This window comes from Haliotis asinina, chromosome 4 (genome assembly GCF_037392515.1).
Source record: "Haliotis asinina isolate JCU_RB_2024 chromosome 4, JCU_Hal_asi_v2, whole genome shotgun sequence".
Classification (NCBI taxonomy): Eukaryota; Metazoa; Mollusca; class Gastropoda; order Lepetellida; family Haliotidae; genus Haliotis; species Haliotis asinina.
The window spans coordinates 5580827-5593723 of record NC_090283.1 but is presented as its reverse complement, the minus strand read 5'-3'; the positions used below and the strand labels follow the sequence as shown (position 1 = coordinate 5593723).

General features: G+C 41.2%; 1 protein-coding gene across 1 annotated transcript; it reads left to right on the top strand.

The window, feature by feature from the left end:
- The first annotated feature begins 3577 nt into the window (after window positions 1-3577).
- On the top strand, window positions 3578-10282 carry LOC137281215 (uncharacterized). The gene is made up of 7 exons (XM_067812339.1): window positions 3578-3636; window positions 3961-4181; window positions 4913-4955; window positions 5163-5350; window positions 7368-7558; window positions 7804-7996; window positions 10208-10282. Exons 1-7 carry the CDS (start codon window positions 3590-3592, stop codon window positions 10255-10257), a joined length of 933 nt encoding a protein of 310 aa, XP_067668440.1. The 5' UTR covers window positions 3578-3589; the 3' UTR covers window positions 10258-10282.
- Window positions 10283-12897: the final 2615 nt, after the last annotated feature.

The following is a 12897-nucleotide window of genomic DNA, read 5'->3' as shown; positions in this document are numbered from 1 at the left end:
CGATTGAATGCATTAAAAACAAATAAATCAAAATCTGTACTTGTTTGTTCTTTCTCTGTTTTACGCAGTAAATTCTGAATTTTTTTATCTCTCTCATAATTGTGTTTCCTACCGGAAGTCACGGGAATTTAATGCATTTGCCAGGCCATGATGGCAAGAGTATAATCAATGCCATTGACACCTGTTATTGTCCATGAGGAGCCTTGACACTGATCCCTGAAAGCGGTTCAGTATCCACTGGGCAGGTCTCCATGTTTTCATTACGGTATAATGTTTTTCACGTGCAAGCGTGTAAGTAATGTCCTAGTGGCCATGACACAAACCAAGGGAACATGCTCCATGCACATTTGTTCTGTGTGTATTTAGTTTCCTCTGTAAACATTATGATATTATTAACATACCAGTTCAAAGAGATATAAACACAACACCCTCTCCAAAGCTACAACAACGCAGTTTTGGCCTTACATTATAAGTTATCACATCGTGTCGAGGGAAATACGGGGTTTTATCAGTCCCCAGTAAGGTTGTACTCCCCGAGCCGTTGGCGACCAACGGGATCGGGTGGTCAGGCTCGCTGACTTAGTTGACACATGTCATCGGTTCCCAGTTGCCCAGATCGATGATCATGTTGTTGATCACTGGATCCAGACTGGATAATTTACAGGCCGACGCCTATAGCTAGAATATTGAAACTCACTCACTCACTCTTTCACTGAGCACGTAATGCACTGGACATGGGTCCATGTATCAACACGTTGCTTGGCCCACGTTAACCATATCTAGATTCAAACAGAACCATGTCTTTGTAGCTCACAATGGCTAAAGTGACCTTGTACGTGCCTGTTTGTCTGCGATAAGACGTACATCCTATAATATACTGAACAGCAAAAGAAAAGCAACTCTTGTTTTTTTGTCAAATTTTAAACTAGAAGGCATAAACGTGAACGTTTAGAACACGAACAAAATAGAATATGCTTAAGAGGCTCGAACTGAGTTTACGATATGGCCGCTTTGTGAGGGCATTATGCAGTCAATGGCGTTCAGGGACACTACGTATATATCTTATAAAAAGTATAACTTTGCAAACATATAGAGGTGAGCTACAGTACATTCACGCAACGCCCCCAACTCGATTATAGGCGAATATAGTCACGACACGCCTCCCAACTTGAATAAAGGTGAATACATTCAGAAGCCTAAAGCGGTGATTCTCGTTTCTGTCCAGACCCGCAGCAACCCATATTTTTCCGATAAGTTTTTACTTAGAGAGCACTGAACTGAGTGCTAACCCAGCCCCTTAAGCCACATTCATCTGTAGGGCCTGGTTTTTTTTTCTGACAGTGTAAGTTACGCCCTTGCTGTCAGTTTTGACAATCCCTAGAATACCTTCTTCATATCAAATATGACCCGTTAAGGTCCCGGGGTAGAATAGGCCTTCAGCAACCCATGCATGCCATAAAGGGCGACTGTGCTTGTCTTAATTGGCGACTAACGTGATCGGGTGGTCAAGCTCGCTGACTTGGTTGACGCATGTCATCGGTTCCCAACTGCGCAGATCTATGCTCATGTTGTTGATCACTGGATTGTCTGGATTGTCTGAGTGCGGCGTAAAACTAAACTCACTCTATCAAATATAATTCTTTCAGGTCAAGAGGTTGAGCCATCTGTTATGACCACACCATGCTATCACATCGGCAGTGATCAACAGCATGAGCATCGCAACTGAGATACGATGTGTGTCAACCAAGTCAGCGAGTCTGACCTCCCAATTCCCTTTGTAGCCTCTTACGGCATGCATGTTTTCACTGAGATCACCCTAACCAGGATCTTCACTGGTTGTTACACATGGAGCAGTTTTGTACATCTAATAATTACTGTTATGACATATCAAATGGAATTTAGATATTCATTTTTAGAGGCCGCAAATAGACCTTTCCGTCTGCATTGGTATGCACAAAGGCTAAACATGTGTCCATCATCCTTTATATCGACAAACCTTATGGATGAAAGACTTTATTCAGGTGAATGCCACGGTTCGATACAGATTCTTGCATCATTGTCATGCCAGTATGAGAAAGGTAGGGAACAAGTTAATATGTATACAGTAAATAACTAACTTAAACAACAAGGACGTTAACTAGAATGTACAATGACACTGTGATGACAAGGGATTGCATGGAGAAGCCAGTGGGGTTTCCGGATATGTTCATACAAGTTAATACAACCAGTCAGGGTGGGTTGATGAGTTCAACGTACACAGAGGGGATGTGGTAACCTTGAACTCTGATGATCAGGGGTCGGTGTCCTTTGAAGTGGATGGCTTCTGTTAGCTGACGTTTGGTGATGCCATGCTGGTTGACTACCAGTATTGTGTACTCTATCCAACTGATTTTATTATTGAGTTGTTCTGTATTTGTCCAGAGATAGCTGACTTCTTATCCGATTTGCTTGTGTACGCCCTGTGTTCTTTGACTCTGGAGTTGGTCTTGATGTTTCACCAATATATGACTGTCCACAGTTCAATTTTGTATATCACACCCTTGGGGTTTATTTTCCGCTGTTGCTATATCACTGGGCTAGTTGACCTGCAGTAGGCTGTGTAGAAAACGGGGAGTCGAGAACGACATGTCGATATCCAGTTGTTGCTTTGGAAGTCGGCTGATCTTGTGTGAGGTCTCGACAATGTTGGTAATGGGTATTTTATAGGTTCTGGTTTTGGCCCAGGATGCTTCATTGATGGTGTGAGGGTTGATGAGGGTTGATGTCAGTAAATGTCTGTTTAAGACGCGTTGGTTCTTCTTGAAGGATTGTAGAACAGATTTGCTTGTTGGTGAGTGTAGATATTATGCCAGTCTTCAACCTGCTGTGGATGGTTGGACTGGTAGTGCACATAGTGCTTGGTGTGTGTCGGCTTGCGGTACACTGTGGTCTGGAGTGTGTTGTTAGGGTGCGAGACATAAGGGCATCATGGAAGGACAGTTTGTTGTTGAGTTCTGGTTCCATAGTGAATTTAATACGGTGGTGTTTGTTGTTGAGATGCCGCAGTTTATCAGTATCTTAGCCTGGGTGGAGAATGGCAAACTTGTCGTCACGATAAATAATGCCACTCAAAGAAATGATCATTCTGATGTCTAGAATTCTCAAGACTCAAATGCGAGGAGTTACGTTTTCATGGTCATGACACATTTTCAACATTCTCAAGAAACATCTGTATGCATGCGAGGAATAACACCTTCATGTTGGGCCCATAAGTGTCCTTGAATGCTTAAGATTCAGTTTTGGCACACTTCTCATTATAAGTTTTCTTCTTCTGATCAGGTCGGACAGTTATCGACTTAAAACAAATATTAAGCCAAATCAAGTCTCCCTCCCATGCAATAACGTGTGTTGGCAGGCATTGGTGACGCTTTTCACACACATGCAGGACGAGGGTGCCTGGCTAATTCTTAGTCTTTGTAGGACATGTAAAAGCATGCCTACATCATACACCTTCTGATAAGGGTAACAAGGAGCGTTTTCCAGGTTAAATAAAAACGATATCAAATGTGCAGTGTGCTGTGGGAACTACCATATTGTGTTTGCTATATATATGAAGCCGATTGTGTTTTTGCTCACTGCTCATCAGTCTCAACTCAGGTGAGGTTTGAAATTGTTCATAACGATCGTTGTGTGGCTTAGACGTCAAGACATTCAGGATGCACGTTAATGATTAGTGCAACTGTCCAACGTCAATTTTCGATTCATGGCCTATTCTAACCCGGACCTGCACGGGTCCAATGTTCGTAAGAACAATGTTTTGGACGAATGAAGTTATAAAGCTGTTTCCGCTAATGGATCATATCATCCTGTGCTCATTTACAACAGCTGCATGTATACATTTTAAAGAATATCTTTATGAATATAAAAACTTCCTCCATCATAAAACAAACAAACAACTCTAAAATTCACTTTGTACACTAGATTCAACATGAAGGTCCTCGTCTTCGTTGCTGTTGCCTGTCTGCTGTCTGGAGCCAATGGTCAAGGCTTTGTTGACACGCTTAAGAGTATCGGGACCAGCATTGGTGACGTCTTCACAAACCTCGTCAACGATCTAAAGGTCCCACTAACAAACGTTACCAACAGTCTAGTGGAAAGTCTAAAGACTGCGGGTACACAACTGCTGACCACTGGAGCACAGAGTAAGTCCTTTCTGTGTTTCACCTCCAGTTCCGGACGGTGAGTGTTTGCAGTATGAGAAAACGATAACAACGTTTACACTACCGTCTTAAGTAGGCCAACCCCGATTCACGGGTGTTAGCATTAGACTTGCCGGAAGGAAATTCAACATAATATCCAACGAAAAAGATAGCTTCTCTTGGTTCTCAGTGTTTGGTTCTCAACTACCATCTATGTTACATGTCTTGTAAAGCACGAAAAAACGTCTGACCAAACACTCGTGTTTTGACTGGAACGGTGACGGTACGTCACTAGTTACCTGCTTTCCAAGCTAGAAAGTCAACTTCTAATTGTTAACCTGTCTACCTTCAAAGCTGAAAACACAAGTTCTATTTGTTAACCCGTCTGCTTGCCAAACAGAAAAAAAGCAGGTTCAATTCCCCACTTGTGTACAATGTGTGCAGACCATTTCTGGTGTCCGCCCAGTGATATTGCCGGACTATCACTAAAAGCGACGTAGAGCCATATTCATTCACTCGCGTGCTCACTGGTACGCGGAAATTGTTGTTGAGGAATTCTCTAAATCCCCGTTATACTGAGATATGATTATTTGTGATTCGGCACGTCAACATCTTCAGACAAATCGGATGTCGGAAACGATATCAATAATATAGGTATATTGTCTGCTGTATACATCCAATATAAGGACTAAACATGCATAGCTGATTTTTTATTGTTCGTTTCTCATTCTCAGGTCTGCTAGGGTCGCTCGCTAATGTCGGCAAAAGGGAAGTGAGGTACTGACATGAAATATCATTAATCACTTGCATCAATAAGTCTCCCAACACTGCATATGTCAGTTATATTCACTGTGTACATGCTTTATCCGTAGCACCCTTTGATAACAACAATTATCTTTCTTATAAGAACTAATGTCAACTGATCACAGTTTCCCACTTAGATATGTTTCCAATGCTCCCTTCTCCCTTCATTGTCCTCAACAGCGTTGCTGGTGGCATCAGCAAGTTCCTCCAGGAAGGTAAACAGGTGATTGGACATCTGTCGGAGACCCTTGGTGCCCTGTACCACTCCGCCATGACAGCCCTGACTAACATCGCTCAGAGGATTACCAGCATGGACTTCCTGAAGGACCACCTCTCAACAATCCTCACAGATATTGGCAATGTAGTTGGTGAGTTCTTGTTTTTCAGAGAGAGATAAATAAGTGACCATTCATATATCTCACGGTAACTTATGGAATCCACATCTGTCAGTGTCATGTTTTATTTAATGCTATACTAGAAACCGGTTCTTTTCCTTCATCGCGGTCAACTATTGTACCCACATATAAACATGGAGATGAAAACAATCCAAATACCTATTGTGGAATTCCTCTCCTTAGTATCTTCGGGAAACGTTTCACATATATCATAAATAAAAGATCAATTAAGTGGGCTGACACTATGGATAAAGTGTATGAGGGCCAAGCTGGCTTCCGACACCACAACTGATAATATATTCATCCTTCAATCCATTGTTCAAAATATTTGAATTCAAGAGGTGGAAAATTCTATGCCCTAATTTGTTAATTTTGCTAAGGCATTTGATTCTATCAAGAGAAATAAATTACGGGGCTTTTTGCAAACTCATGGACTTAGCCAAAACATCAATACACTTCTAGGTAGTATATATGAAAATGTCAAAGTGTGTGTAAGAAACAATAACGAAGCTTCAGAAACTTTTATTTGCCATTTACGTGTCAGACAAGGCTGTACTTAAAGCCCCTTTCTTTTAAAATTTTTTATCGATGCATTAGCTGTGCAAATATGTGAGAACGGGATCCAGTTACGCCCTGACTTAATCCAGTTATTCCTGATACTCTTTGCTGATGGTATTGTCTTATTTTCTAGCACCGTACGTCGCCTACAGAAACAAACTGAGCAACTTGAAATCTATTCTGATGAATGTATTTGGGCAGTTAATAGAAGTAAAACAAAGATCTTTGTCTTTAACAATAGCGGAAAACTTTTGAAAAGGGAGAAATGGACATACAAAGGCGAAAAACTAGAAACTACGAACTTATATAAATATCTTGGCACCTATTCTTCTTAGGATCTTTCATAGACTAATCACACAAAACAGGCACATGTACAAACCCTTAAGGTTTTGATAAACATAATAAGCAATTTCAACATTTTGGGGGAAATATCATTCAAAACATTCTTTAAAATACTTGACACTAAAGCAAGCCCAATGCTGCTATATGGATCGGAAATATGGGGTCTGAAAATATGAAGCTATAGAAAGAGTCCATTTATATGCATGCAAAAATACATCGGCGTGAAATCTAACATACGTCAGGTAGCACTATGGTGTACGGCGAGTGTGGCAGATTTCCGTTATACATATATTCTACCATCAAAGTTATAAAGTACTGCTTACGTTTGTTAAAAATGCCATGCCATAGATTTCCTAAGAAATTTCATTACGTCACTGACTCAAAGAATGAAAGATATCTATCAACAAAGGTGGCCTGAATCAATCTATGTATCCTCGAAATGTCTGTATTATAAACACTGGAAATCTGAACTATGCAAAGAATATTAATTATCAAACGTCACTGTAAAGATATTCCGTTTAGATTTATCTCGTTTACGCTGCTCATCATATGAGTTGTTTGTTGAAACTGGTCGTTGGTAATATTCCTCGCAACAACAGAATTTGCAACATCTGTAATGATAATGTTGTAGAAGACGAATTCCATTTTCTTTTCATATGTCCCGCCTATGAAAACCTTAGAAAGACATATCTAGCATCCTACTATTGTGCTCATCCAAATGAAATAAAAATGACTATGTTATCAACAAGTGAAAACGCTAGTGAATTATAAAAGCTGTCCATGTATATCTAGTTTGCATTTACTCAAAGAAAATCTACATTAAATTTGTAATTTGTAAATATTCCAGACGTGCTTTTCTGCGGATCAGTTGTAAATTTCGGATATATAAACGTACTATAGGCCTGTGGCCTTTTAAGTACCGAATACAGATTGACTGATTAACAATATGTACTCAGTGTTTCCTACGGTCAAATGGTACAGTTGTTTTTTTTTTAAAACAGTCGCCTCAAACTAATGGATCGTACCTTCATTTTACTGTATCTGAAAGTAGGTACTTAATTCAAGTAAATTTGTGTATGTTGTTGTTCAGACCTCCACAACATCTTCCAAAACTCACTTGCGGAGACTCTTACAAAGAACCCAGGACAGTTCCTCATCAATGCCGTTAAGGGCCTTATCAGCAAACGCGGCCACAAGAGATCTGTTCTCACAGAGACACTGGCTTCCATTGGACAGAAGTTCTCTTCCCTCTTCTTGCCTGTGATCCAGGCTGTCAAAGAAGTAAGGGCAGTAATTCATAGAACCCTACGAATGCAATCTATCCATATGAACTAAATATATTGTCTGGCACTATTGACACATAGCTCTAGCATTGAATAGATATTACATAAATATGAATTTACGTTGATCCAAGCAAAAATATTCCACTTTTGAAATATAATCAGTAACTGCAGACAAACGTGTGAACATCTATAAACTATTCATACATATATCATTAATAACTATAGTTGGACAATTGTATCTAGCACGTCGCCAACCTCGGATCCACCCTCTCCGCCGCTGCCTCTGCGTTGTATGGATCTATCAAACCAACCCTTGACCAACTGAGCACACGTCTTGGTGAGCATGTCCAGGCGTTGAAGGACAGCGCCGCCGAGCTGGTAAAGGATGGACAGGCAGCCTTAAAGGCTCTCTCTGCTGCTGCTGGAGATATGGCTGGTAGGTTCATACTGCTATACATGAAGCATATATGATCGACTGGTAGTAGAGAAATGCCCATGCCTCTTCAATTGTAGCTACTCAGACAGGGTTATATGCTAAGTAAAAAAACAAACTTCAGAAAATGTAATTTTCAAAATTAATGAATAATTCTTCTCTGATGATACATCTATGTATCCGAAATGGGATCCTTATCTTTCGACTTCGAGCAAAAGCCATGCAAGCCCACCCATTCATCGTGCAAATGACGTTAGTGCACGTGCAGTCGATCACGTGATCTTCGCAGGGAGGTTTTCTTCGCTTGCCCGTATTTCCACAGTTCTAAAGGTATTTTAAATACCACGACACGATTGTCAAATGTGCAACGTGAAAGTACCGTTGGCATTTTGCAAGCGGGAAGATCAGTTACTGACGTCGCAAGAAAAATGGGATGCAGCCGTCGTACTGTGTATGACTTGCGAGGTCGTCTATAACAAGCTGGCACCACTTTGCCCAAGGTCGGGTCGTCCACGTGTGACGTCACGAGCAGAAGACCGTCAAATCGTCCTACGGCACCTACGTGACAGATTTCTGCCGACTACATGAACCAGGGCTGAGATGTTTAGTGGTCGACTGTCCTCACGGACCATTGGAAATCGGTTGCGGGCTGCCAATCTCCATTCTCGACGTCCATATAGCGGGCCAATATCGACGCCGTTTCATCAACGTCAATGTCTGCTGTGGGACCAACGTCACCTCCGAAGGATCCAATCGTCTTTAGCGATGAATACAGGTTTACCTTCAGATTCGCAGACGGCAGGCATACAGTCTGGAGACGACGTCGTGAACGGTATGAACAGTGTTGTGTACAGGAAGTCGACAGATTCGGGACCGGAAGTTGCATGGTGTTAGGGTGCTTTCTGTGGGAACAACCGTTCCCGACTTCTGGTCACCTGTGGAAACCTCAGAGCTACTGCCTACCGCGACCAGGTGCTCATCCCTGAACACTTTCCTTTCATGGATCATGGCCCAGGTCTACAGTTCCAGCATGATAATGCTCGGTGCATACCACAAAATTCCCTTCAAAACGGTGTAATCAGCGTCATGGTCTGACCATCGAGTCCCCTGACCTTAATCCAATAGAGTACGTTTGGGATGCACTTGGGAGAAGGCTTCGTGGTCTTAGGAACCAGCCTCAGAATTTGCAGGAACATATCCCTGCCGTGCAAGACCAAAGGCGCAGAATCCCCAACAACGTGTTCACAAGCATCAAGCAGACGACGAGGAGACGGTGTTTGGCAGTGGTGAATGCGCGGAGCGGACATACACAATATTGAACTGAGAAATTTCGAATTTGCATTCTTGGGACTTGACATTCTGTATACTCATGTTTTGGAACATGGTTTTGGAACATTCAGCCTTATGAACTGGTCGTGGCACAGTCAGTGTGTCGAGTACATCACACGGATCTCTGCAATGAAATGATAACAATTTAACCATATTACCATAGCTTGTTCTTTTTAGTGGCCTTAAGAAAGAATGTGAAGTTTTTATTTTGGCACAGTATATATCAACAGCATTCAGATATACCGATGAAAACGTGACTGTTGTTGGAACATTTGTAAGCATCTTGAAAACGGCGTTTTGTACCACTCAGTCAATGAAGATAAATATATAATCTCACCCAAGTGTCTACTGATATCAATCATATCAACAAATAGCCCAGGTTTGCCAAGTGTAAATATAGTTGATATTAGAAAACACGAGGATGAGGTCCTATTTATCATAAAAAGTCTTTCTTCATTAGTTTTAAGTAAAAAATAGACATCTCTCAGCATATTAGTACCATTAGACTACCTTTGCACGGATGTCATAGAATAGTGACGTCATCAAGTTCCTGACGTCATAGCATTGTCATGGCATTTTTCAAATACTACTGTCAAAACGATATCTTTTGGATGATAAATGTAAGCGTAGAGAGAACTCAAACAAATACAGTGATCTGTAAGGTACTGCCGGCTGTAACAATTGTTTGATTCACTTCCGATGGTGACGGACAACAGAGTTCGTCTGGTGCCTGAGTCACATGAGAACATAATGGTCGTGAAAGCTCTCCGGGACTAATATTTAGCTCTCTGTATTCATTGATTTGTAATACAGAATTATTAAACTGTTCCATAACAAATATTTTCGCATTCATTGTTTTTACTCCTTCTGTTGTTGATGTTGCAGGTCAGACGTCACTTCAGCAGACCGTGGAGACCTTGTTAGGGTCTCAATAAATGAACCAATAAACACATACCGGGATATAGCGCCTTCATTTTCTATGGGAGCACCTGCACGAGCTCCTGCTCGTGGATATTACTTTGCTCATCGGTAGCTATTATTTAAGGCCCTTATGCACTAACAAAAGTTTAGCAATGTATGACTTCAGATAATAAAGTAACACAGCTTAACTCATTAAGCCCGAGAGCCACTTCACTGCTCAACACCTGGAGCCCCGTGCTGATAGTATCTTAGTATTCACTCCCAATGACGAGTAACAAACACTTACCTCCTGTAACAACATCTCATAATCCCCCTTCTCGCAGATATGTGTTCATTTGCCTGTATAAGCCCCCGACATTGCAAGCAATTGTTATCAAAACACATTAATAGTTCTTCTGATTAACACAGAAAGTAACCTCTCTCGTAAGAAAGCTAATGTTTGATCATTACTGCTAAATTAATTGAAATATTAGGTACAGTACGAATTTAAAATGTAGAACGCATATGCGAGTCTCTCGCTGGATGAGGGGTGCTTTTATAACCCCCAATACGCGGCTCTCGCTGAATAAGAGGTGCTTTTTATTACCCCCAATACGCGGCACTCGCTGTGTGAAGCTAATTAATTTGCCGCACATACGCGGCTCTAGGCCTTAATGAGTTAAAACATTTGCCAACCAAAAACACTGCACACTGTGTGAGTATCGAGTATACGTGTGAATGTCTTTTTTTTTGTGTGTGTGTGTGTGTGACAGAGAGAGAGAGAGGGAGAGAGAGAGAGAGAGAGAGAGAGAGAGAGAGAGAGAGAACGGAGACGTGCCATGTGTGTGTGAGAGAGAGAGGTACGTCATGCCAAATTATATCTCTACAACAGAAATAGTCTCGAATATTGCCTCCATCACACAGCAAGTCTTGCTTGTCACATGATCCACCCCACAATGAACTAGATGCCCTACACCTTATAGTAAACTAGATGCCCTCCACCCTATAATGCATTACACACCCTCCACCCTACCTAGGTACACAATAGGCACGATGAACTGTCCCACAGTTTCTGAAGTTCAGCGCAAAGCACCACATCAAGGTATTTACACGATTCATAACTCAGCGGATTGTTCAACATAAATTAGGTTTACGACTTGCCACGCCCTTGAACTTGTCGGAGCAGACATGCTTTTTATCATATTAATTGTAGGTGTACTTATAACACCGAGACCAGCGTGTTCATTTGACCTGTTGACCTTTGGCACATATCCTAATACTGCTATATGTCACTTACTAAGATCTGAACAGGTCGAGGTTTATCGGGAAATGCAATGCCGCTTGGAGAATGTAGATATATCATAATCAAACTCTGAAAATATATCCTGAACATCAGAATGAACAATATGTACACTATAGATGCCTAAACACGCCACTGGTAATACCAGCGATGTTGATTCAACAATTATACAGTTGTCGCCACTATGTTCTATCCTGAACGCCCTATGTGGATACAATATGTGAAGCCCATAACTGGTGTCCCCATGATATTGCTGGAACATTGCTAAAAGCGGCGTAGAACCAAACATACGCACTTCTTCAATATTACGGAAATAAAAAGTGCCATTTCCACACTCCAAACAAAAGAAAATGGTATCATGATCAGTTGCCCATACACTCTCCATAAGATAGTTGTAACAGCAGGAATCGGGCCATGCAAACTGCCATGACAACCATACCAAACACATATATCAGGGAGTTCATAAAGAAAGAAAGGAAGAAAAATAAAATGAATCTCTTTAATAGTTCTTTTTCGGAAAGAAACAGTTTGCTTGATTGTACGGACTATAGTGCTGAAACATCGGCACGGAAGTCTGGAACATTTGATGTGAGCGTAGGACAATAGAGATTTTGAATAGTCATCCACCTGCATCCATCTTTGACTCTCTGAACGTTTAAGAGGGCGTTTGGAACTCACCCTTCTCAAATGAAATTATTTCAATGCATATATATAGGTACGCTATTGGTGGACATTGCACCAAGCAAGTAATTTCCAAGGTATTACTTGGAGCCGTTCACCCGTAACTAACAGTCATTTGTCTCTGCAGAGGTCACATGGAGGTCACTCTGGAGTTAATGGAGGGCAGATACAATGCTTAAAGTTAATATGTAGCTATTTCGTGGATATTTAAGAAACATCACCAAGTGGACCGGTTGCTGTATACGCTATGGTGGCTGTTGACAGTTGTCAATGATTAAATCTTCAAAAAAGATAAAACAGAGTCGACTGTCGTGTGCATTCTTGTCCAAAATTCCGCGATCGCCAGTCGCTGATTGTCCAGTGCACTATCTTCATTGTGACTCTTCCCTTGCCTTACAATCACACCCAGTTGGACAATCAGCTCTACGTTAGCTCGCTTTGGAGGTAGTCTAAATATGTTATTACAAATTATCTTAACAAAAACGTATTTTACCAGGAGACGTTGCCATTATGAATATACTTGGTCTTTCTGTTCTGTTAGTTCTGACATTGTTCTCGACTACCGTAGGATTAACCTGAGATAGTAATATGTTAACCAGATTCAGACTTCTATGACATCTGACACCACTAACCGCAGTATTTAGACTGGATGTGAATCTGGCTCTCTTTACATATGTTTTCAGTATTAGTTGCC